General features: G+C 40.8%; 1 protein-coding gene across 1 annotated transcript in view; it reads right to left on the bottom strand.

The window, feature by feature from the left end:
- Positions 1-420: 420 nt before the first annotated feature.
- The window catches only part of LOC102654533 (protein pangolin, isoforms A/H/I/S), a 149438-nt gene continuing 121880 nt past the window's right edge, over positions 421-27978 (bottom strand). Inside the window, exon 4 of the mRNA XM_006558737.3 lies at positions 421-1515. Coding sequence (XP_006558800.1) covers positions 1492-1515 — 24 coding nt within the window. The 3' untranslated portion in view covers positions 421-1491. The remainder of the gene's footprint in view (positions 1516-27978) is intronic.

Here is a 27978-nt window from a genome sequence, read left to right on the forward strand (position 1 = left end):
TAAAAGGAGAGGGGAAATTGGCGTTGATATTTATTCGATCGATAATAGAAGATGGAGACTGACATACTTTCTTGTTGTATGACGAGTGTTTTTTTAAAAGAGATAGAAATTGTATCCTAGATTTTTTCGTAGAATATAAAATGGAATATATAACAATTTTTTCGAAATTAAAAAATAGTTTTTATATTTTAAGTATAAGTTAAATTTAAATATTGTTTTAAAAAGAAATTTTTTTGTTGTTATTAGAACAGTTTGTTGATGCTAATAATAATGGATATTGTTTTTCGTGTTTCTTTAAGAGAATTAAAGATATATTTCTTTTTTTTGGATTATATAAGGATTAGAATTTTCGCTCCTTTACTAGAAGAGCGATAATCGTTTGTTTGAGAAATCCCAGGATTTTTTTTTTTTTCCAAGAAATAGTATACCTGCGAACTAGGAACTTGGACCCTATTCCTTCCCATTCCCACGGACATAATTCAGACTACTTTTGAATGAAATCAAGATTGTTAGGGGGCTCGAGAAAGTTGAGAAGCTGATGATTTCTAGTTTCGATGGATATAATTTTCTCTCGTTCGCTTCTTCTTTTTTTTTTTAGGGGAAACACGAAAGTTACAATCATCCTTCTGGGACCTGTTTTAGTGAAACAACTTATGAATGAAGCTTGAATTATCAGGTCCTCCGTCAGTGTGTTAGAAACTGGTATTTCTTCTTTTTCTTGCTCCTCCTCCTCTTCTTCTTCTTCTTTCTTTCGTTTAATGGGGTACAAATTACCAGAGTGCCGAAAAGGTTACGGAACCCTTCACGCGTTTACCATCATAATAATCTTTCTTCTCTGGGAAATCACTTTCAAATAACTCGACGAACGTTGTACACGTTCTCTTAATACTTTTTAAATTTCTTAAATTTCTTCCAAATTTATCAATTTATTCCCGAGTCAAAAATCATCCCCTCCTCCTTGTAATAAAAATTCCAAATATCACTCGAATAAAATTAGAAAGCGACAAACAATAATTTTTATCTTTAAAAGATAAAAAGAAACGACTCCAATGTCGCGGAATTCCAATTTATATAATTTATAATAATTTCCCAAGAAAATTCGATCGAATCAGGGCAACACCGCGGATGGAGAAAAGCCTGTGAGCGCGAAAAGTCGACGTGTTAATCCGGTTGCTTTGAGTCTCTCTCTCTGAGCCGCATAGTTTCTGGATCTAGATATGGAGAGGCCTCGTCGACGTTGATCGCGATTTCGCCATTCAACGAGGCGCAGCCCGCCACGCCGGGCGGTTTGAAAATCGCAGAGGCGGGATTTATGGGCGCCACAAGCCGCGCGGCGCGAGTCAATCCGCGGAAGAGCTGATAGAGCCGCGTTCTACCGGCTTCCTGTCCCTGGCTAATAGAACTAGTTGGCCCGACCGAGGTGAATAGCTCTTGCGCTTTCGAATAATTACTTACGGGGTACCGTATGGGCTGTACACGGCATCGGCTTCGTTAAGATAACGCGAGTTGACTCACCTGAAAGCAGACGTGAACAGATATTAAAATTCGCGGTTAATATTAATGTCGTGTATGGAGTGTATGGGCTTGTACGATAAGGTGTGCAGAACTGGTAAAACCTGGTTCGGTATGTCGTTTCTTCTCTTTTTTTTCCTTCCCCTCTCTTTTCTCTCTCCCTCTCCCCCTCTCTCTCTCTGTCGGATCGTTTCACGCTTGGGATGATGAATAATTTAATGGGAATGTAATGGATCGATTAAAAGGCGAGGAGATAATGGAGAGTATGGTCGGAGAATTTTGAAACGAATTGGTTAAAGGAAGTTGTAAGGAAGGATTTTGTTTTTCGTAAATAAGATTCTTTTTTTTAATTTTGTTCAATCGAATTCAGGCTAATAATATAAAATTTTTAGAGTGTCGTTCGAAAGGAATAGCGAAAATACAACTTCTTACTAGAAGAAATGAAAACTACTTTCCAACTTTTCTTTCTACAACCACAACTTTCCTTCCTCTATTCGAAACGTAAAAATTCAAAGAGGAAACGATTTGTCGTTAAAAAAATGTCTCTCCATTTAACCTCTTTCCCTCGTCTTACATTAACATTAACATACTCTTCTCGATTCATACTGTCAATAAAATATACGATTTCGAAGTCCAATTAATCGATTCATTGTCACGAGGATATAAAAGAGAATTCCTTCGACTTGCACACGATTCAGAATCGCGGGGACCAGCAAACAAGAGGACGAAGAGAGGGGTAACCGTCTCTTGTCCCTCTTAACCCGGATACTCAAAGGGTGGAGGCATCCTGCTACACGGTCTTACATAATGCACGCGCTCCACGCAAGGGGAGGTTCGTGAAGAGGGATGGTCGCAATTATTTGCCCGGCTGCAATACTATCTATATCCGTCCCGATCCGTGTTTGCCGTTCCCATGTTGACAAGCGTTCCACGCTCGGACTAAGCACGATGAACCGTTTATATTTGCCCATCGTGGGCCGGTTTACACTCTGCCACGGGGGCGAGGCGCAGCCCCGTGTATCCATAAAGCTGTCGCACGCCCCCGTGTTACGCGTGGAAAACGAAATCGCCGAGTAAAATTTACGTTTAATTGGCCGGCTTATTGCCCGGATCGAATCCGCCCGTTTAGGCAACATTTTTTTGTTTCGAAGAAGAGGTTGAGCAGTTTTCTTTCTTCAATTTGTATCTTTGGATATATATTTTGAAATTTATCTCGTGAAATTAAAAAGTGGACGTAATTGGGATTTTATGACACGAGTCGAAGGAGATTCTTTTCTTTCGTATTAATTCGTATCTTTGGATACGAATATTTTTGAAGTTTATTTAATATATAAAATTAAAAAGTGGATGTAATTGGGATTTTTATGACACGAGTGAAGGAAATTGATGTTAATTTTGTTGGATTAAAAAGTGGATGTAATTGGGATTTTATGACACGAGTAAAGGAAATTGATGTTAGGCAAGATTTGTCAAGAAGAAGTTAAATAGATTGAGCGGACAAGATTCTTTTCTTTTCTTAATTCGTGACGTGTCTTTGGATATATATCGAATAACTTATTTTCGATTAAAATCGGATGTGATTTTATGATACGAGTGAAGGAAATATTAGGGAGGATTTGTCGAGAGGAAGTTGAGCGGATTAATAAGTGAACAAGTTTCTTTTCTTTTCTTAATTCGTGACATATTCTTTGAACACGAATATTTTGAAATTTATTCCGTAAAATTAAAAAGTGGACGTAATTGGGATTTTATGACGCGAGCGAAGGAAATTAATGTTATTTTTGTTGGATTAAAAAGTGGATGTAATTGGGATTTTATGATACGAGTGAAGGAAATTCTTTTCTTTTCTTAATTCGTATCTTTGAATGCGTATATTTTGAAATTTATTTCGCGATATTAAAAAGTGGACGTAATTGGGATTTTATGACACGAGTGAAGGAAATTGACGTTAGGAAAGATTTGTCAAGAAGAAGTTAAACAGATTGGTGAGCGAACAAGTTTCTTTTCTTTTTTTAATTCGTGACATATCTTTGGATACGAATAACTTATCTCGAATTTCGATTAAAATTGAATGTAATTTTATGATACGAATAAAAGAAATTAATGTTACTTTTTTTTTTTTTTGGACGGTGTCTTTGTCAATGTTGTGATTATTACGTTTTCACAATGGAGTTCAAGTACTGACGGGATCATTTCAAGTGTCATGGTGCATCATATTTGGGGTTGTGTGTCTGTCAATGGCACCGCGTCTATTGTGTGTATCTACCCTACGATAGGACCACGAGGGTTTAGCAAAATAAACCGTGTAATTAAACTTCACTTTCATCCATTCAACCCGCCTTACCTATCTATAGTCGATAGTTTCGCCACCTGTCTTCACAGGACTGAACAACTCCTCCAACAGGATTAAAACCACTTTTCATATATTCTAAAGATTACTTCGCGTAATCTTGAATTGATTAACACGATCTTAATCTAAATTATCCATTTCAAATAACAATTCCATTATTAAAATTATCGTAAATAATCTGCATCTCCATTTTCGATAAAAATCACTGTGTATATATATTCTCAATTTCCATCTTCTTTAAATTGCCCAAGAATCGACTATCGTTTTAATCCGATTCGTAATCGATACGATCACAGAGCGCGAACGATAATTTTCACAATGAGCCGAAACACCTCGAAATATCGATCGGATCTCGGGCCTCGAAAGGACAAACAAGCGATGTAACGCGACGCAATATTTGCGCCGGCATAGTTAAACGGAAGCGCACGGTTCCGCATAGAGGCGCGCGCGACTAACTAATCGGAAGGCATCTCGATGGTCCAGCGGCCGATCGACCGGCGCGATCGACGTTTCCCCGCCGTGGCCCTCGATAGCCACCGCAGTCTAACGACGATATATCGGAGGCACGCACGCGTCTCGGCCCTATTACACGCCGCATTACCACTGTCAACATACGCGCGCACGCACAATAACCGTTATTAGATATGGCCGGCCCAAGTTTGCCCTGCGCATTATCGTCGCAACACGTGGAATCGGGCGTCGTCCTCCCTCGTTTTTCCGTTGTTTTCCGTCGAGTGGAGTTGAACACAGGATGTTTCAGATTTTGTTCAGATGGTTCCTTTTATAGATTTTAGACGATTTTTCTCGATTAATTTTAGACGATCGATCTTAAGATTTGGAAAAAGTCTGGATGTCTGTGACAAAGTGTGGATTATTTTAATTGTTTAGATATTGAATATAGTAGAAGAGATATAAAATGATGATTAGGAGATAGATTATAGAATAATATTTCAAGCATCAAGTTGAATGACGAATATTAAAAATATTAAATATTTTTGGATTCAGTCAAATGATGTATGATTGAAATTTCAAACTTATCACAATTGATGAGGAAATAGCTTTTTGATGGAACTTCATTTGTATTAATCGCTGATTATATTATATTATATTATATTGTCAAAAGATAAAATAAAAGATAAAATTTAAAAAAGTATTTATTATTTATAAATGTTTTAAAAATTTTAATCTATCAATCTATCGCTGGAAATATTTCTTTAATATTCACAATTATTCTTATTCTATATCTTGGTAAATGCGGATATAATCGCATTATTATTTTATCTGCTAACCAGCGAGTTCCAATTATTGATCCTCTGAATCAAATTCGATTAATTAAGTGAATGGACAATAACGAAATAATAAAAATAACGTTTATTTTCTAACATTCGATATTAATTATATTATAATATTCGCAATGCGTTAATTGACTAGTGGATATTAAAATTGATTTAACGCTTGATTGTTGAGAAGATCGCGTCAGATGAAACCCCCGTGTTCAAAGGGATTTTTAAAAGCATCATCGCGGCGGCTGCTGTGCGGGTATGGGGATTGCTCGAGTTTCGAGTGGCTTTGAGAGGAACAACGGAGAAAGTTTGGGCCACTGTGTATATGGGTCGGAGAAGCAACTGGTGATTTTCAGAAGGAATTGAAAATACATTTATGCTTTATCTAAAAAAAAAAAAAAAAAAAAAAATCGAATCACGCTCGCAAACTTTAAATCTCTCTTCCACCAAAGTTTTTAATAAGCTAAAATCGTTCTCTCTCTTTTTTTTTTTTTTTTTTGCGATAAAAAGATAAAATTTTCATATGTATCAATACTCTATATATTATAAATATCATCGTGTAAAAAAAAGAAAAAAAAGGAAAAAAAAAAAAGATACAAAGGCAAAGTTCGAAACTGTTATATCGAGCTGTTAATTTCAAGCTCGATGATAGTTGTTTCACCTTTTTGGAACACTTCCGGATACGGAACAGAGGGAAAACTCGGTAGCAAAGAGATACGGAGAAAGTTGGCGGCTGACGTTGTTATCAAACTATTCGGGCGAACTGAAATTTTATTTAGAACTTCGAACAAAGTAACTGCCTCGCCCCTCCCTCCCCCCGAATTCCTTCGCTACTCAATTATGCACACTTTTAGAGGCATCCTCCTTTCGCACGACGCCTCTGTTGTGCCTCGGCGACGCTAATCCTTTCCCTTTCGTGCATCCTATAAATAAAACGAGCCATTTCTTCATAACGATCAAATCTCGTTGCAAGGAAAATAAACGTGAACGCTTCCTTTAGAAATTCTGCTGAATAAAATAGATAAAAAATGGATAGAAAATTTCAATATTTCTTAGTTTTTATGTTTTTCAAGATACATACATATGATTGAAATATGAAAAAAATTGATGGTAATTCTTCTTCTTTAACATGTTATTGTTTTTATATATCACGGTAGAAAACAATTATTCCGTTTAATTGTCTTTCTAAATAACAAATTCTTTACCAAAACTATCAATGTATCATTCATTTAACTATCAATCAAACACGTAGAGTGCTAAAATAAAGCTAAATTTTGACTTTTAAACTCACAAACGTTCGCTTAATGATTCTTAACCCCTTAACCTACAATTACGGGCATAGCTCGTGTACGATGATCTGACCAAATGTAAATATTACGGGCATAACCTGTAATACGATGATTGGGTCAAATATAAATATTAACGGCGGCGCCCTCTTAAAATTATAAATATTTGTGGAATATTTGATATGTAATTACAGCCTGATATAATTTTGTATAGGTGCAAGTACTAGGAAAAGTATTTATTTATACAAAAATCAGTAATACTAAAATTATATAAAATTAATAATCTGCAATGGTGTGATATAATTCGAAGCATTCTGTATAGATGTAAAGGAACTTTGCACTTCTTACATTCCCACGTTGTTTCTCTACGTTTTTTATTTTCTTTGACAAACTCTACAAGGTTATGACGGTCTTAATTTTGATGCTGTTGGATCAAAATGTGCTTTGGAAAATGAGTCCAATGCTTCTCATAATATTTACAATTGACTCGAAGACTGCACGAACTTATTTCCGGTCCAAAATTCTCGAACGTAAATCGTAGGTTAAGGGGTTGATAAATTCTTGCGACAATTCGTGAGAAACAAAATAATTATCGCGATATAAGATAAAGAAATCAAGAACCACCGTCGAAGGATCATCTTCATCCAGATCGTTTCAACCCCGTCCCTCCCTCGCCCCGAGCGCCGTTTAAGCACATTTCGTCAAGCTAATGGGGGGAAGGAGGAGCGAGAGACAGAGAGAGAATCCTCGGTCACCCTATCTGCGACGCAGTATGTCGCAGTGACCGTGGCAAACAAAGCTGAGAACATCATATGCAGGTAGGATTATAGCCGGCGATCCCTTTTTTCGGTTTAGCAGGACGATGATGAGCAGCCACCCCAACCGCTTCGAAATCTCTCTCTGCCAGCCTCGTCCCCCTCTCCCTCGCGGAGATCCATCGAGCACGCGTCCGATCAAGGGGGTGTGTGCGCGCGTGTGTGGACTGCTCGGCCGTGGACAGACAAGAGGACGCGCGTTCAGGGAGGGGGAGGGTTGTATGTGGGACAGTGCACGGATGATGTTAAATGCACAAAAGTGTAACTGCATTGTCGAACGGAAAAATCCCCCCCGGGACGTCGATGGCACAATAATGGGACCGATTATAATCTTGTCTACCCCCCAGGGGTAGGCCTTTCTATCCCCGTATTCTCCGTGTCATCCTACGTGTCTCTCTGGCTCACCTTGCTTCCTCTCTCTCTCTCGCACGCACACATATCGAATTGCGCGCGCGTGTATGCACGCAATACGTACGTACGTATCTCGTACGATTTCCACCGTCTAGTTTCCTCTTTTTCTCTCGATGTCTCCGGCCCGGTTCGAGGTTGTTGTTGCCCCCACACACCCCCTGTTAATACCCGGGTACGGGTTCTGGCCTAATTAAGTGCGCATAATGGACATACGACAGTTGGGCGCGCGTCGATTGGGGACGGGTCTCCCCTGGATAAGTTTTGGAACTGTCGAGAGAGAGAGAGAGAGAGAGGGAGAGGGAGGGAGGGGGAGAAGGGGAGACTCGCTTTGGAGAGGTGACTTTGGAGAGGTGGAAGAAGGATTTAAATTTGGAAGGATTTTGAAAGCGATGGATACCAATTTTTGTTTTACGTTCGATGGAAATATCGAATGGAAGAATTTTTATATTCAAAGTTAAAGAGAGTCTCGAGAATTGTTATCTTCTTTTACTCATTTCTCATTCTCATTTTATATAGAGATTTAAATATCACTTTGCCTTCTTCCAATTACCTCTCTTCTCTCACAAAGTCAAAATTAAAATCAAAATTTTTACATCCTTTCCAACTTCAATATCCATTAATTAAGAGTATCAAGAATAAGTTTTCATTTTCCAAAATGAACAATTGTTTTGTACAGTAATTCTGAATTCCATTCGTTTCAATTCTACGTTTCTATTTTAACTTACAAAAAAAAAAAAAATAATTCATCTTTAACACTCTATTTCCATAATCTTCTCCTCTTTCGAAATCAAATCATTATCCGTCGAGATTTTGCCCAAACACAGTTCCATTTATCCAAATCTTTTCTTCTTTTCACAAAATCGAAAATTAAAATCAAACTTTCCCAATATTAAATTCCAAATAACAAATACATAACTCTGGAATGGAATTCTAAATAAATAATATATAAAATTCAATATATAAAAAAAAATAAGTAAACCAAATTTAATTTTCTTATCTCTCCATGCTCAATTGCATTAACAATAAATATTAAATCCGATGGATAGAGCATCATTATTATTATTATTTTTTTCTAATAAAATAAGCCATATTTTATTAATATTTTTAAAATCATCCTCTTCTCCACGCTGCTATCCCACGCTCTGTCTCCTTCTCCATCGAAACGTCCATATACGTCCACATTCGAGGCGTTATCGCGTGACGAGTTTTCCCGCGCGTTACTACAACTCGCTATCTCTGCAAGCAACAACTTGTCCGCTCCAAGGCGACGTCAGCCGGTTGTCAAGTTTACCTCTTCGACTTTCCTTCGAGGCGTTATCTTGCCGCGGGATCGGCGATCGATCTCTATTCGCGTCCGGTCGCGGCGGGGAATGCGACACCGATACGCTCGTTCCGGAACGGAAACCGGCAAGCGGTCGTGATGTATGCGCGATTACCCGGTCTTAAACCAGTTTAACACCGTGGCTGGCTCATTAAACGAGCCTCTCCACCTCGCGAGGATGATCGCTTCATCCTCGCGCGGCTTGTAATATCGAATATCGAATCGACGGACGTGTTGTCCCTCTTCGACATTCTGCATTGTAGATTGGTCGGACGGAAGTTGGATGTCGTAATGGTTTTGATTCGATAAGGGAAAGGAATTTTTTAGGAATTTGAAGCTTGGTTTACTTTGAAGGAATTGTTTGGAATTGGTAAAGATCTTATCTTCTTAAACGAAGCTTATTATTAAGCTCGTTTAAGAAATATAACAATGCTATAATACTCTCTTCTAATCCTTTCTAATATTTCATCTACAATAATGAACAAGATTTTCTCGAGTTTCCTCTTATATTCTTATATTTCTCTTCTATTGTAAATCTAAGAAAGAAAATCTAAGCTTGAATTTGAATCAAAGCGATCGACAACCATAGTCACAACATCCCAGACCAGGGATCCGCCAAAATTTCCAACCTGCGACAATTAAAGCCCCATCTCTCTCTCTCTCTCTCTCTTACGTGCAAAAGAAAAGCCATCGACGGTCGGGCAAAACTCGATGCGGAAAGGGGGAGGGGTGGCGGCTCGAGGGGAAGGAAGCGTGGATATAGGAGGACGGGAGGGAGGGGGAGGAGGAGGCGGAGGCGGCAGGGTTTCCAGCTCGACGGAGCCAATTCAGACCCGGAATTTATCCTATCAATTTCTGCTCGGTGGAGTGGCAAAGAGCTCGCCAGTTCGGCTCGGCGTCCGCTATATTAACGCTGTACAGAAATTCTGCCGGCCACGAAGAGGCCGCGCGCGCGTTTCCACCGCTTCTCGCGGATCCCACCGCCATCATCGTCGACCGACCACCACCACCTCCTCCCACAATCATCTCTCTCTCTCCCTCGACAGAGATTTTCGTCGTCTTCTTGTTCGAGTGTACCCGGATTACGTGGCCGAATACACTTCCGGCAGAGTTTTTGCGTCCTTCCTTTCATCGCGTCGAGTATCTTTTCGGCCGGTTAATTGCGCTTGTCCCTCCCCGCTCTCCCCCCTTGCGCGCGCGCGCGGCGTTATTAGTCCGCGAGGACGGTGCGTCGAGGAGGATCGATCGATGATGGATCGGTTGATTCGATTCGTGTTTTTCTCGAGATTTTCGAAGATTCACTGTTTCAGCTTTCGTTTTAGCGAATTCTGTTATATTCTGCGAACGATGAAATACAACATGAGATGTTATTTGTAGAATTATCCGGAAGAAAATTCTTTTAAATAACAGGATCAATAAGATTCAAACATCTTTTTAAAAAGATGTCGTTACACAAGACTTTCATATTATATAAGATTATTTCTACTAAAATAAAAAAAATATATAAAAAAAGTAGCCTTCTTTGAACTAGAATACTCGCCAATACTACAACCAATCGTCAAATTCCAAGTCGACTCTCAAAGCGATTTCATCTCTCCCTCTTCCACCTTCCCCTTATTCAAATTACCAAAATCAAACGGAAACTGAGCAACGCAAACCATCCACGAACCAAGGGATTACCTCTAATTGCCTCCCCCCCCCAAAAAAAAAAAGAAATCCTAGAACAACTCTCCTAAAAAGGAAGAGGGATATCTATTACCATTTCTCTTGGCCGGATCGTGCTAATCGGCGAGACGAGACGAGTAACGGTGGCGTGAGTAAAAAAAAAAAAAGAAAGAGAAGAAAAGAAAAAGAGAGAAGCTGCGCTCGAAACGGGCAAAGAACGCAGAGATGGAAACACGGGCCGAGAGACACGGAACGAGACAAGGAAGTAATGCTGAGAGGAGAGGAGCTGAAGACCTGGGATAGAGGATGGACCTCTTTAGGTTTAGCGAAGCAAATAATGCAGCTGGGAGAGAGGAGAGAGCCTAGCCCGGGCTTTCCATGCGGAAGACCAGCGAACCGATCACACTGATCTTTGCCAAAAACAATAGCCAGCCCGCCTTTGAATTCCGCTGGCAAAATACGGGCGCTAGCTGAGTCACTGCTCGCAACCGCGCGCATACATGCAAGTGAGGAGAGTAAAACGTGGAAAGAAGGAAGAGAGAAAGAGAAAGAGAGAGAGAGAGAGAGAAGGAGAGGGAGGGGCGTGTTCTCTCTCGAGCGACGACGAGCCCTTACACGCACCCTTGCCGTTATCTAAATACGCGACCACGCAGCTGTGGCTGCTGATCCTCGCGTTCTCTTCCGCAACCGGTTCTTTGGAGACGAAATTCTTTGAACTTGTGCCCCTTTGATTGGGAGAAATATTTGGACGTGGTGTTTGCAATTTCGAAATGGAGGATGGAATGGAATCCAGGACTTGGAAAGTATTTTAGAGTTGTTCAGATGAATTTTTTTTAGAGATGATAGATATTTTGAAATTTCAATGTTGAGAATTATCAATGTAAAACGAGGTAAAAAAAAAGGGGAGGAGGGGATAGAAAAGATCTTTCTAAATGTTATGATATCATCATTGGAAAAAAAAACCGGACATCAATTTAATGAACTAAGCCCTCCGGCTTTTTCATCTGATCTTATCAACGGGACACGTGTGAAGCGTGACGAGATTGCAATCTCGAGGGAATTCCTATTTGTCTGATGCGTTTATCCGGCCAAATTTATCGGCGAATAGTGAAAAATAGCGGGAAATCGATAGCACTCGTCGAACGATTCGAAAACTGATCTCGTTCGGTGATCAATTGCCACGTTTTGTTCAATGGTTGTTGATGGAGTTGAAAAAAAAAAGGAATCACACTTATAGAGTCAAAGTTTATACATATATATATATATACATTTAACCGTTGAACAAAAAAAAAATACATTACAATTGTAACAAAATCTTTATCGAAATTATCCAAACGAGGGTTGAAAATTTTATACTCGATGTGATATTTAATGTATCGATTGACAGTTTGAAAATTTGAAAATAAAATATTCCAATATATTATAGAAATCTTCAAATCTCCTTCGTCCTGGAAAAAAATTATAAAAATTCTTTCCAAAGAAGAAAGAAATATTCGTTCTTTATACGTCGAACAATTACTTGTAAATGTAAATTAAATAACCAAAAAAAGAGACGCTTGTTACGCATCCATCTTACGTATCCTCTAACATATAATCAACCTATAAATTATTTATAACCGTATTTAAAAAAAAAAAGAAATAAATAAACCTGTTCGATCACGAAGACGCCTCGATTAAAAATCATTGCGGCGGGGGGGGGGGAGGGGGGCGAGAAGGGGTGAGAGTCATTTTTCAATCTTCGTTCCACCGGCCATCGACGAAGTCACCTGAACCCCCTTTGACACGCACACGGAACACGCATAATAAACGGACACGTACGCGCGTATAAATCTCCGCGACACGGACGCGGCTCGCATAAAAAGCCAGTTGGCGATTTCACGGCCGGCCAGCCTCGAAGGGAAAAAAACAAGTTGTGATTCCTCGACAAAACAAATTTGACAACGGCGGCACCTCGTTCAATTTCCGCGCCCTTCTCCAATCATTATTTTATTCCATTTTTTGTATTCTCTCTTCTCTTTCTCTCTCTGTCAAAGAATCGAAAAAAGCGAGATCGCAGAGAGGCAGGGAATAAAGAGGAAGAGCGTTGGTTGCGGGGGGGAGGGGGCGAAAAAAAGATTGATAATGGATTAATAACTGGAGCCCAGGTCGATGACGTTAATTATTTTCAACCGGAAAAATGCCACGGAAGATTGACCGACAGTCGAGATGGACAAGGGACGCACGCGTATACACGCGTGTAATAGGAGGGATAGTACGGGATAGGGGGAAAAAAAAGAGGGAGAAAAAAAAAAGGAAAAAGGAAAAAAAAAAAAAGGGAAAAAAGAGCGGTCAATTTTGGAAAAACGAGTTTTCGAGCGCGTGCTTTCGCGCTGTTCTACCCGCGATCCGGACCGCGTGCTTTTTTACCCCCTGCCGAAAAGTCGAATTAATCGAGTTAACTCGTTTGCTCCGACGAGTATGCGCTTTCGGGACGGCTAACATTTTTTTGATTAATGCGGTTTGCTACGTGTATTATATAGACGTCGAAATATTATTACATATCGTAATAGCGGAACGTTTGGTTCCCTCTTTCTTACCGGATAGAAAAAGGAAAAATATATATATATATATTTCTATATAAAATTCGTCCAATTTTGTTCATCAATCTGCAATTGATTGATGAAATTTAAAATACGAATTATATCTGAGCGTACGTAAAGAACAGTTATGTTAATATCTGAAGACAATTACGGAATAAAAAATAATAATAATTCTCTTAAAAATACTTCTTTCTCCTCAATACAATTTAGCTAAACTATTCACCAGAAACGAACTACAATCAGACCCTCGATTAAAATCACTAAACACCTTTCTCTCTCTCTCTCTACAAAACAAAGCAAAAAAAAAGAGATAAGAAGCAAAAATTCCTATAATAACAATAATAATAATTCATCGCCGTGACGAAGAGAAGGAGGGAGAAGAGAGGGGTGACGAAAACACGCGAACGAAGAGACAGGAGGAGAAACGGAGGAAAAGGGGAGGGGAGTGGACGCACGAAAAACTCGGTTGCTCCGACGATGGAGCTCCCTTTCCTCTCTCTCCCTCCCTCTCTCTCTCCTTTTTTTCTTTTTTCTTTCTTTCCTTTTCCTTTTCTTTTCTTTTTTTTTTTTATGAATATTCGAACACGCGCCAATAAATTTGAATGTGCACGACGGAAGGGTCGCCAGACGTGAAGTGGTAGCCCGTTTGCCGTCGATAGGCCTCGCCGGTTGGCCTCGCCTCGCCAAAGGGTGATGTGCACGCGTTACCCCCGTGGCCGCCGGTTGCGCGTGTGCGTGTTCGAAGGTGGAGAGGGGCAGGTACGGCTGCGGCTGCCGTTCGTCGAGAAACCATCGAAAAACTGGTTGCTCAGCCCCCACGGATCCCACCACCACCACCGCCGCCACCACCCCTGTGTCGTCGACTCGGTGGGCTCCTTGCTCGGACGAGAGAGAGAGAGAGAGAGAGAGAGAAAGGAGGGAGAGGCCGATTCTTCAACCCCCTTTCATATATTGGAATTTTCGCCCTGGTCGACTGTACGGGTTGTTCGGTCTCGATGCTCGAATCGAGCCACTTGGGGGTAGGAAATACGGAGGGGTTGGGGGATTATCGAGAACGGGGATTTCGGGTTGTTTGTGAAACGAATATAGTCGGTGGTGAAGTGTTAATTAACGAACCTTGTGTACCGCGTCATTTGTGATTGATGTCGGGCGTGCGCCCTTTCTTTGGATGATGATGATGATGGCTTTTCGACTTTCGTAAGTTGCACGGTATTTAACACTTCGAGACACACTTGTTTTTAGGGAAAATCGATGAAGAATAGACTTTTGCACGAATTTCAAGATTAATTTAAAAAATTTTATCGTACAATTTATCTATTAACCTCGATCTTATAATCTTATAATTTAAAATTTTCCGTCTTATAAACTAGATTTCTATTTCAATTATTTTAAGTATGAAACAAGATGAAAACACAATCCTTATATCTTAAAATCAAAAAAATTTTCGATTCTTTCAACTTCGAAACACACGCAGAGATTAATTGCTAAAATTTACAAAGAAACACAAACTCTTTTCACTATTCACCCCCCTCGAAGATCGCACTCCGTCTAATCTAAGCGAGAGATCAAACGAAACGTTCGTCCAAAAAAAAAAAAAAAAAGGAAAAGAAGAAGAAAAAAAAAGTTAAAACGAATACAGTATCGAGAACAAAAAAACGCCTCTTTAACCACCGAGTTCCCCCATCCCCTTCAGAGTGGAAACCAACACCGTCAAGAATCCATCGTCGTTCAAGTCGGTTATTCGCGTCTTGAGCGGACCGCTCGCGCGTTGCACACGCGGGAATCCTACTACTCTCGGCAAGAATACGAGGGGGGTTTGGGCGAGGGAAAGGGGGGCGGGGGAGGAAGAGGAGAGGCAGGGTGTATGGAAAGTGAAAGAGACACACACAAGCGCCTCTCGCTGGCTAATGCAGCGCGGTGAAATATTCATCAGTCTGCCTGCCTGGCTCGGTGGCGCGGGCCAGCCCACCCTTTATATTTCGTAATTACCCTCCCAGCCCCGTTCTTCCACCTCGAGCCAGCCTCCCTTGCCGCATCCACCGCGTCCTCCATCTCTTCCAGCTTCCACCACCTTCAACCCTCTTCGTCGTCGTCGTAGTCGTAGTCGTCGTAGTCGTAGTCGTCGTCGTCATCGTCATCGTCGTCGAACTCCTCGTCTCTGGACCCCTCCCCTCTCTCTCTCTTTCTCTTCACCCCTTCACTCCTCCTCAACTCACCCTCAAATCTCCACGTTCGTTCGTTCGTTCGTTCTATGCCAGCGTGGTGGTGGAACCGGCATTTCCAATCCTCGCTGCTTTTCTCTCACCTCCCCCTCCCCGATGAACGACGCGAGAAAGTGGAGCGCCGAGCACCCAAGCTTATTTCTAGAACGAGCCGGATTTTTCGAACGTGTCTGTTCCCGTTTTATCTCGGATGTATCCAGTAATTGTACGAAATCTCTTGTAAGAAATTTTATACGCACAACGTGTAAAAATTAAACATACACGATGTATCGAATAAAATGTAATATATAATTGCAAAAAGAAAGGGAAAAAAAGGAGAATCTAATTTTGTAAATCTTTGCCTGGCTGAATTAAAATATATAAATTAAGGAAGGAAGTCGATCATCGGCGAGAGATCATAAATCAATATTTCAAACTATTTCCAAACCGCAGAAAATCAGAGCAGAGAGGCGGCGGCGGCGGCGGCCGCCGTAGAGGCGTCAAACGGGTTGAGCCGGGGCGCGAGCAGGGCTGCCGCAACCTGGAAGAAAGTCAAACGTCGGTCGGCCCTCGGAAACGGCGATCGGGCAAAAGGCGTTCGACAAAGGCGCGCGATAACGGTGCGCGCCGGTGAAAGTCGATCGAGAGACGCGGGCCTGGGCGCGGCAACGAGCAAGGAGGTCTAAATATTTATACGGTAATGCCTATGCGTCGGTTCGAACATCAAAGACGAGCCAACGTTGCCTCGTCACGATCCCTCGCTGCATACTTCGTAAAAATAAATTCCCGCGTGCTCGCTACCCCAACGACGTTATTCGACGACGTTATTTCCTTCTCTCTCTCTCTCTCTCTCTCTCTCTTTTGATTTTTTTTCTCCTTCTCTTTTTCCCGTCGTCGTTGGCAGTCAGGAGGGGTGAATTCGAAAACCGATGGGGTGCGTACGGGGCTGAAAAACTGGAGGTTCCGCAACGCGGCGGGAACACGAGTTGTGTGTCCCGGGCAAACACTAGACAATGCGTGGCGGGAGGAAGAGAGAGAGAGAGAGAGAAGTCGAGGAGGAAACGAAGGAAGCGGCGCAGACGCTTAAAGCAAACATGGAGTCACACGTTTTTCATTCCGGCGGAATCCCAAAGTTGGAGGCTTTTCGCCGTGCGTGGATCTCGTCTAACGTTGTTAGACAAGGGGGGTGACCCGTATCTCTGGAGCAAAGAAAATATTTTTTCGCGGGCGCGTGGAACGCACAAGTCGAGAAGCGATTCTTGAAATAGGTTATCTAAGAAGATATATAAATGGATATTCTATGAAAAATTGTTCACTACTTTCTCAAATTGTTTCATATCCATCACTATTTTATCTATTTTCGAGAGTGAAAGAATACTGTGCAAATAAATTATTCAATATTAATCACCTAAACTTCCAGTTTGAAATTACAATCACTTACACAAATTATAAGGATAACTGAATTTTCTCCCTGCCCTCACGTTTTTTTCCACGCAATACACCACAAAAGAGCCCAAGTCGACCGAGGAGCACAGGTGGCGCTCGTCATTTCCCCGCAAGAAAACCTGTCAAAGCATCTCCTCCTCCTCTCTGCCTCGAGATCCCACACACACGCACGCACACACACACAGCAGAAAGAAGGCACGGCTGATTAGTCCCGGGAGAGGATCGAAACGCGCCAGGACCATGGCGCCATTCAATCGGGAAATCTCTCATCCGACCACGCATCGTTGCATCCTCATGGCGGCCGCACAATACCCTCTTCGTTCGTTCTTTCCATAGAGAACGAGGGAACAGAGGTCGAGGAGAACGAGGACGACGACGACGACGACGACGACGACTCGTCTTTTTCGCACGGTTGTGCGGTTTATAAATTGCGGGAACGGTGGCGCACAATGGGAGACCTGGCTAACTCTGTTATCGCGGTCCGCTAAGCGACTGGACAATGTCGTTTATTCCTTCTTCTTCGAGCCTTTTCCTTCCTCGGGGAGACGTGGGCTCGTGGACACGTCCAAATATTTGCCCGAAATCCATATCCCGCGGTCGGGACCCCTCCACTTGTCAAAAGATCCTTACGGGTAGCCTTTATTATTCCGGAATAATCGTGGCTCGCTTCGTCAGCTATCAGGGTGGAGGGTTTGTTTTGTCATTCGAGTGGTTATCCTGTGTGTGTATCGCGTATATATTATATACACGATTTCGTGTAAATTATATATTTTTGGATAGAGAGATTTCGTGTGGGAAATTCTTCGTTGTTTGCGATTTTGACTTGGATTCGATTCGAAATTATCTGCTTGATAGAAATTTCTTAACGATTTTCTTGACAACGGTGGATAATATTAACAGTCGATGATAATTTTTATATTGAATTGAATTGGTTAATTGATAAATTCGGAAATTAACTTTCAAGTCGAAATAATTGAGGATGATTTCTTCCTTTTTTTTCCTTTTTCTTTTTTAGTAAGAATCGAATACGAGGGTTGAATGATATCCACATTTCCAGTATGACCGTTAGAATTTTAATGAGGCTTAACTCCCCCATAATTCACCAAGGGCTTGCTATACTATAAAATTTGTTGGAACATATTCTCGAGGCAATGATGTCACGCAAGTACAAGGGAGGAGAACGCTGTTATAAAGCATTACATTTTAATCGGGTTCAACCCTCGCCTAAAGGTGGTACGTGCTTCTTACGACACTTTTCAACCCTCCTTGATTATAATATTCAACTGATACCGCGAAGACTAATCACTTTGAACCCGGTTAATAATGAATTGGTAGATTAGTGTAAAAATAACTAGCATTTCGTCAAATCTCGTGTGTACACTTCCTCGGGTGTATACTTGTCACGTTACTTTATTTATTTTCCTCGCCAAATCTTTATCTAAAATAACCAAAGTTGCGAAAAATCTTCGTGTGAATAATTCGTTCAAAGAAAAATTCCAAAAATGGTCCAACTATTATATCTATTCCAAACTTCCATTCAAAATTTCAAAAGAATTATACTTTCACCTAATCAACACTTAATAAATACTTTAATTAAATCTAAATAAACTTTTAAACACTCGATGAATAATCGAATCTCTAAGAAAAGAAGAAGCCAAACCAATTTTATCATTTTATTCAATTAAATATCCCACTTTCGTATTAATAACACAAACAGAAAATAATCGAAAAATCGAAAATGCAAGCCTCTATCTTTCCTTATCGAGACGATCCAAAGTATAAGAAATATAATCGGCGATTTTAAATCAAATCAATCTCCACGCACCGCTTTTCAAAAATTGGGCGCAAAGCGCGGAAAGAAAGGGGGAGGGAGGGGGGCGCGTGCGCGCGTATCGCATCCGTCGAAACGTGCGAATACCGGTCATTCGCCCTTGATACGTGGCATTTCGCAAATTGCAGCCTCGTCACGCATGGAACGGGCGCCGTTGCCGCATAATCTTGTAGGTGGTGCGCGGCACGCTGACACGGCTTTATCAAGTATTCATCGATCGGGGAGGGGAGGAGGAGGCGGAGGGAGGGGGGAGACGGGGATTCCTCGCGGTGACACGCAACACGCGAAAGCGGCGCACGAGGGCCCGCTCGCGGGGGGGATAAGAAAACGATGGCCGATAAGGCCGGGCGCCGATTCCTAATAGGAGAGCTGGGACGGGACCCGGAATCGCTCGATCTCTCGTACCTGACCGATCCGAGCTGCGTGATGGAATTCCACGGGTTTTCTTCGCCTTTCTTCGCAACCGTGCCAGGTGATAAATGTATTTTTAAAACGGATTTTTAAAGGGATTTGGAAAATGGTATCAAGTTTTTCGAGGATACTGTCAAATTGTGCAGCGTTAAAATTTTTTTAAGTGGAATGGGTTCTAATATATAATTCTATTCCAATTTTGGATCGATAGAAAATATCTTTGTATGGAATATAAATTATATTGTACTCACGAAAGTGGATTAAGTATTCTTACAACAGTGTCGGCCACACTTACCTGAAACAAATAAGAAAGAAGCAATTAACGAAATCGATCTTTGAAAATTTAAGAATCGAAAAAAAATTTGATTTTAGCAAAGCAACTCGAAAATTCCTCGGATATCATCTTCATCCGTATTTTATCCCTTACGAGCGACGACGCATCTTCAGAAATATTGACGTCCAACAATGGGAGCCGCGTATGGGCCGTCGTTCGTCCCCTTCACCGTCGGCAGCGCGACAAACTCACCGATATTGCGAGTATTTACGAAAAAAGCGAAAGCCCTTTGTAAAGGCAGATTAATAAAGCCAGCTCATCCTCGGAGCAAAGCTCGGTGAATTCCGCCGTTTCCGCTGATCTCTGCGGAAAGAAGATCTCGTATTGCCGGTTCCCCGCCAAGGAAAGCCTCATTGTAATTCTCAATGGATCACGCCATTGATCATCGACGATTATACACTCTTCGATGCGTGCCGTTCGCCGTGCGTCCTTCGAGTGACGCGAAATTGACGAATCTCTCCTTTATTAAGGAGGAAATATTGGCGGAAATATTGTGTACGTAAACGGACGGACGAAATTCTACGTATTTTGATTGTTATTGGATATAGCGTCCTTTGTATGAATTATAAGTTGAATAATAATATGTATTTATAGTAAGATTGTTGTTATATGTATTTTGAAGAAAATGTTTCGTGAATTTCTAGGTTGAATATTTTAATCATTTATAATATTTGAATTCATATTTTATTTTTTTATTTAATGTTAAGCATTTATGGAATATTTAATATTGATGTTTTAATTATTGGGATATTTGATAAAAAATGAATAAAGTATGAAATTTTATGGAATATTAATTTAATATTGGTATTTTAATTATTGAGACATTTAAATTTAATAAAAATACGAAATGTTATGTAAGAATCCAAATATAAATAAAATAAATTTCTATTAATTACAATTTATTCCTTGCCTAAAAAATTTTTTTATAATAATAACAAACTCATTCAACATTATATCTATCCTTTGACATAGCATTATTCTTTCAAATTCTACTTCTTAAATTTATTATTCCAGGAAATTTTCCTTTTCAAATATAGATTGTACGAATAAATATACACAAAACATCCAAAAGTACATTTTTCATTATGATACTCAAAAAAGAGATCTCCATTTAAACTGCATGCCCCAATTACATTAAAATATCAATTTATACAAACATTAAACAACTAACTAACCAGACTGAATTTAATGCAACTTAAACCTTTTCATCAAAATATCTTCTACGTTACGATCTATACATATCCGTCCCTTATTTACAGAACTTTAGATATATAATAAAAAATTTTGCAAATTTCCACACTTTCCTGGATCTCATCTCAATTCGAAAGAATATTTGTTTCGTCCTCCTCCCTCCTCTTTGCAAGTGAAAGAAAACTAAATTCCAGCCGATATCTGGCTCCCCTCCTCCTCCTCCCTTCCACCTTCCTCTCCCTTGGTGGAGAACGATCGAAGGAAATTAAAAGACGTTTACCGGAAGACGCCCTCCTAATGTCTTCGGAGTAAATCGATTGGTTATTCGCTCAAGCGAAATCGCATCACGACTCGTCATTCAATAAAAACAAGACGGGGCCGGGGAGCGATAAACCACTTAAGGCCACTCGATATCCCCGGCCCCCGGGAGCGTCGCTTCGAAAGAAAGGGAAAAGAAGAAGGTTGTGGGAAAAAGAAGCGTGACGATGCACACCTATTTCGCTTGCTCTCTTTCCTTTTTCTTTCTTTTTCTTCAGAGACGAGCGAAAGAAAAGGAGAGAGAGAGAGAATTGTTTGTGAGAAGGGAGAAAATGGAGGGGAATTTGTATCTGGTTGGAAAGGATCTATAATTTTGCAGAGATCGAAGAAAAAGCTCATTTTGAAAAGAGAGTATCTCTAGGGCCATTTGGATTAGTATCCTAGAGTTTGGATCACGATATTTTTTTTATCGATAAAGTAGTGAAGAAATCCTTTAACGAATGTAATAGTTTGGGGATATTTTCGTTGAGTGAATTTTGAATTATTCTGGAATATTGGAAAAGGAAGAATATTATGAAAATTTATCGTATACACGTTTGAAATTTTAAAAAAATTTTCGAAATGATAAAAATTGTCATGAGAGCCGGAAATGTAGAGATTAGATTAAGTGTATTAGGAACGATTAAGTCGAAAGTTTCTTATATTTGTGACGGATCTCTAAAATTTTATCGGTCAGATAAAGAACCGTTCCGTTCTTCCGTGAATGATACGTGAACGTATAATCGCTGGCAATTAACAACGATATCATTTCTTATCGTCTAATCTTTCTATCTTCCAACGCTTAATGGAATAACCGTTCACAAACTCCTTCCAAAAATTACGAAACCTCGATAATAACACAAATTACTATTACTATTTCGACGAATTTCGTGAACGATACGATCGACGGAATCGAGTGAGATTAAAAAAAAAAAAAAAAGAAAATTTTACCTTTAGCATAATTAATCGATAAATCAAAGAAACTTTCCAATCTGTGCGTGTAATAAAGATAAAGAAAATATTTGAAAATTTTATTTCGCTTATCCAACCTCTGGACACTGTATTTTATTATTTATTATACCATTAACAATCGGACCCAATTTTAATGAATCCAATTAGACTTCGTTCAGATCAACGATTTATGGTAAAATTGTGCAAACGTGTGACTTTACGTGTAATTTTACGAATAATATTTAATTACGTGAACAGGAAATGAAAAATTAAAATTCATTCTCCGAAAACAGTATCGATTCAATCGATATCGACCAACAATTTTACCAAACAAACTAACATAATTTTCACGCGTGAAATAAATAAATCCTACTCTATCCTTGATGACAGGATTTCGAATGTAGCCAATTAAATAATCGTAATCAAATCAAACCACGTAAGTAATGGATACAGTGTAATAATAATCTCGACAAGATATTTCAAGATGATGGAACCGAGTATTCGCAAGATATCGAGATAAAAAGCATTCGAAAAAAATGAATAATCGACAAGACGCTCGTCAACGGATTAACATCAAACGGTCGCATCGAAAAAAAAAAAAAAAGAAAACCCAATAACCAGCAGAGAGTTTCTAACTTTAACAAAACCCACTCTCTCGGCAAGAACATTCATCCCCCTATTATTTTCCCTATTTTCAATCGAGGCGAGGTTCTACCGTTACGAGTCGAGGAGGAGGAGGAGAGCATCCGCGGGAGACGGCGTCATTGGCCGCTTTATTTCCTCTCTTTTGGATCGCGGATCCGCGTCTCTTCAGCCACGGATCGGGCTGAAGAACAATTTTCCTTTTTTTTCCTTCGCCTTCTTCGCTCTTCCTCCCCCGAGTTTCGTCAGCTCCTCTCGAACGGGCCCCTCCCCCTCCCGCACACGTTCAAGCGCCACGCGCACGAACACGTAGTAATAAGACGGTGGAGTAGGTAGGTGAGCCATTAAATATGCATCTCGCGTCATTTGGGGGACGCGGGTCATTATTCCATCCGCTGTCGCGCTTGCCAAGCTTAAGCCCATCCGCAACGCTGCTCGTCGTTCGATCGAACGCTCTTTCTCTCTTTTTCTCTCTCTTTCTCTTTGTCTTTCCTGCGAATCGAATGATGGAACGGAACGAGAACACGAACAGAGGAGATTGCGTTTCAATCGGCGGAGGAAAGTCGTTCGATTCTTTCTCAATTTCGTTGCTTCATTATTATTCTGCAAAAGGATCGATATTATTAAGCAGGGAATAATTTATCTTATTATCAATTCTATATACTACAAGATACAACAAGAACTAGCATCGAGAATAAAATGGTGATCGTATGTTAAGAGATGATTTCACGAACATTGATCAGAAACATTGATTCTTGATAAGAAGCGCGTTTATCGCACTTGACCGATCAAGCCGACTGAAAAAAAGAAAAAAGAAAGGCCAATCCTCGCCCATTACGAGCCTCGCTTCATCATCATCGATTACCCCCCCCTCAAACGGCTCCATTCTTCCTTACCTTCCATTACCTTCCGAATCCCGCTCAAACCAAAAACCCTCACGACCGCGAAAAGAAAAGGAAAAGAAAAATAGGGAACCTCTCTCGAGCGCGAGCAAGTCCCCCGAAAAATCCCAGTTTCCCCCGATAATAGCGGTGATTTATCCCCCTCCCCGGATCGGGGAAAAAACGTCGAGTCCCTCGTTCCGCTCCACTCTTCCATTCGGACGAAATGATGCGCAGGTAAGAGGGTATCCCTCCTCCTCCTCCTCTTTCCTCTCACAGGTGCTCATGCTCGATCGCGTGATCCCCGCGAGAAAAGAGGCTAGCATCCACCTCTCTTCTTATTCTTATATACGGGAAGAGAAAGGAAGGAAGGTCGGGAAGGTGAAGGAGGCGGAAGTGGAAGCGGAGTTGTCGCGGGTCGTAATAATCCCCCCCCCTCGGTCGAGGCGAAACGGGAGGAGAGCCGATCATTAAATTGTTCCGGCCCCGGTTAACACTAGGAAGAGGCGGATAGAAGAGAGAGAGGGTGGGTGTGGGTGGCGAGGTCGCCGCGATTGGTCAATTAACAAGTGCATTAGAAAATAATGAGGCTTCTCGTGTCACCTCTAACCTCGTGTATTATAGCGAGATATATATATATATATATATATATTATAGAAATATATATGTATATGTATATGTATGTGGTTGTTGGTGGGCGTGGGAGGCTGTTTCGTAGCGCTAATTGAAGAGGATTCGTCGCGAAAGTAATTCGGAGCGTTCCATGGAAGAGAGAATTTTTCCATTGTCCGTGAAAAGAGTACGATCTTTATTTGGACATTTAACGTTTCTAAAAGAGAGAGAGTGATTTTTGTTGCTTGATATAAACTCTTTGAAATATATTAACGATGAAGGATTAATTTTATTGCATCGTTTAACAGTGTAATAAATCGCACTGATGACTCTTTGAAATTGCGAATAAGGTTTTTTTTTTCTTCAAAGGAATGAGGAGTATTTTATATTTAGGTTATTTCGATATTATGCGGTGATCAGCTCGACTGAATTAATTAGTAAGCGTTAAGTATGCGTGTTTCGAATAGGTAATGTAAAGGAATGTAAACATCGTAATGTGATTCTTCTAGAAAATCATCAAATCTAGGGAAAATGGGATCGGGATTAATCGAGTTGCAAATATTGTTTTCATAGTAATTGCTAAACACATGTAAAAGCACGTTAGATAAGGAAATAACATTACGTTACGTATTTATTATAAATTTAAAAAAGATTACACAGATTTAAAATGTTCGTACACCGATTATGCGCGAGTAAAGTTTCCCTATCTTTGATCTTCGCACAGAGGAAACATTTGATGTTATATTACCCCGATTCTGTTATTTAATTCAAAACAACTGAATTTCTTTACATCCCGAATCAAGTCAACAAATATAACGCGATAAATAATAAAAAAAAAATGTGATATTAAAGCAAGTATTTTCCACCCAAAGTATTCTCCTTTATTTAATTAATTGAACTTCCTCGACTCGAGGCCTCAACAAGTTCATTGAAAAGATATAACGTGGCGTGTATAAAAAAAAAAAGAAAGAAATAATCGTAGCGTTTCAAACGTAAAAACGATTTCATCTTTAACATCTCTCGTCCATTCTCGAAATGATCGCGAAATGAAAAGAAGAGGAAACGAAGGGCGGAGAGGAGGAAGAAACATATTCGCGCGTTTCCACCTGCTTACACCGGCTTATTACTCGCCACGATGTCTACCTGCAGAACTAGTTGTCTAATTGCAAAACTGCCCGAGGCAATGGTCATCCGTTTTTCTCCTCCCTCCTGCCTCATGCTTCGCTGACGACTGCTCGAGACCTTGTGCTCAGCCCGACACGCGAGCTGATATGCTGCGAAAACGCTGGCCCCCGTTCGGCGAATTTTCTGCTCGAAAAATTGCCCGATCTTCAGATAGCAACGTTGAAGGACGGGATATGCAAAATTTTGCATATATACGATGGAAATTTTTAATTACGAATTTTATTACGTGCGACGATGGACAAATTTGAATGAAGAGAAATTTTTTTCGTATAACTATGGTAAGATTTCTAGAAAATAATTGCACTATTATCGTTTTGATCAACACTCGAGTTGATCAATACGTTACGTTACGTGCAAGCTCTCTCTAAGTTTTTGAATATATGAAATATCGATTATTTTTTTTTGTTAAACTTGGGAGAATATTTTCTCTTACATTTGATTGGAATACAGGATTCTACAGGAATCGTCGTTCGTCTTCGCAATCACAATTTATTAGGCGATTAACGGACAAGAAAATGAAATATTTCTATTCCATACTGTCATTTCATACCCTCGTAGTAAATTACAAGTTCTTTGTGTAAGCGAGAATTCTAATTAAACTTCCTCCTTTCCCGGCCGTGCTTCACGCAAAATAACTTATGCAAATTTGCCGCCGCAACGAGAATCTATCGAATTTTTGTGAAAGAGAAAATTTTTTTACGCGTAACACAGTTTTCGGAATTGAAAACTTGAACGATCGAAAGATCGATTTCATTATCCTCACTCCTCAACAATCCTGACACCAGCGATATTTTATTCCTGATCCGGACGGAAATCAAGAAACATCGGCGACGATCTCCTTTCTGCCGGCCATTAAAACCGGTACGCACGCTCCCCCGTGCAATAATACAATCACCCTCCTCGTTCCTTTCTGCCCGCGCTTCCTGCGCGCGAGTCGTGAGAATCTCAAGACTCCGGTTGCACACCTTCGGGAGAAGCTCGACTTTTTCCCGGGACTCGGGTTTCTTGGATCGCGCGCGATCCGCTCGAGAGCCGCATGCTAATGCGATCGATGATCGCGCGTCCCGGCGAGCATTCCGCGCGATGCATTAACGATGCCCGGCGATAAATAAACCGAGGATACGGGGGGAGGGGAGCCGTAATCGGCCACCGACTATTTTTAAACGTTCGCTGAGATGAGGGGATGATCCTTTTCCTTTTAAGAAAACAATAATATCGAATATTTTGTATAAAATTATCGTTCATATGAGATCACAGTGTGATCAGAGTGAAAAATTGGATCGAATAAGAAGAAATTTTTAAACGTACAGATGAGGGGATGATTCCTTTCTCCCTGATCCTTTTCCATTTAAGAAAACAATAATATCGAATATTTTGTATAAAATTATCGTTCATATGAGATCACAGTGTGATCAGAGTGAAAAATTGGATCGAATAAGAAGAAATTTTTAAACGTTCAGATGATTCCTTTCTCCCTGATCCTTTTCCTTTTAAGAAAACAATAATATCGAATATTCTGTACGAGATCACAGTGAGTAAAAAATTGGATCGAATAAGAAGAAATTTTTAAACGTTCAGATGATTCCTTTCTCCCTGATCCTTTTAAGAAAACAATAATATCGAATATTCTGTACGAGATCACGCACAGTGAGTGAAAAATTGGATCGAATAAGAAGAAAAAAAAACGAGATCCGGGATCAACGAATCATAGTATCGATATATACTCTTTCATAGAGTGAGAGTGAGAGAGGTGGAATTAAAATGAATTTATACGGACGGTGGTGCGTAATTGCATTATGGAGCGCCGTGGCGAATTATCGCCGGGATTAATCCGGCATAAAATAAATCCGATAGCAGGGCGAAAAACTCGAAAAGCCGCGGATATAAATATCGCTGGGAGCACTGACCAAGCGCAACTCGTCATCTCCCTTTCCATCCTCCCCCCCCCCTCCGTCCGTCTCTCGGAGGGGTTGCGCGAAACTTTTCGCAAACACGCGTCACCCCCTCGTTTCCGCCTCGTTTTCCACCCGGCCCCCTCTCCCCTGGTCCGCGTGAAAAAAAAAAAAAAAGGAAAAAAAGAAAGGAAAAATAGCGGCACCCGTGCGAATAATTATGCGGCAACGCATCGCGATATCCCCGGACCCGGATGGAGAACGATCCCCTACTACACGCGCGCGCTGCTACGCGCGGACACGCGGGGCCGATTCGTTATTAATATTCCAGGAACGCCGCTCCTAGCCATTCCTCCGCGTCTACCGCGGAGGGGTCTCTCTCCGCGTTTCCCTGACTCTGCTTCTTTCACGACCTTATACGAATTCCACGTAGAACGCGACGACGATCCTCCTGAAGAAAAGTTGCGCGGCGCCGCGGCCTCGACGAGAGTCCTTCTCCTCCTCCTTTCTCGCGTGTACGTTTCTCCTTCGATCGAGGTGGTTCGATCGAGGAAGTCGATAAACCGTGCCGTAAATCTTCATCGTGGATCTTTTCTTCTTTTCTTCTTTTCTCTCTCTCTCTTTTTGGTTTAGAAGAGGTAGAGGGATACGGAGGGGGATGATGTCGTTTGCATGCCGTCGGGGAAACGTCGAACGGTCTGATAATGCGTGGCGTAAAATATTGATTACGTGAGTGTCTTCAACGGTGGATTTGTGCTGCGGCTCGAGATGATGGTGTAAGGGCGGGGAGTTGGGGGTTGGAAAGTTTAGAGTGGATGGATGGATGGATGGATGGATGGATCTGGGGTGATGTTGTCGGTTTTATGGGATTTTTAATCTATT

Source organism: Apis mellifera, linkage group LG4 (assembly GCF_003254395.2).
Source record: "Apis mellifera strain DH4 linkage group LG4, Amel_HAv3.1, whole genome shotgun sequence".
Taxonomy (NCBI): domain Eukaryota; kingdom Metazoa; phylum Arthropoda; class Insecta; order Hymenoptera; family Apidae; genus Apis; species Apis mellifera.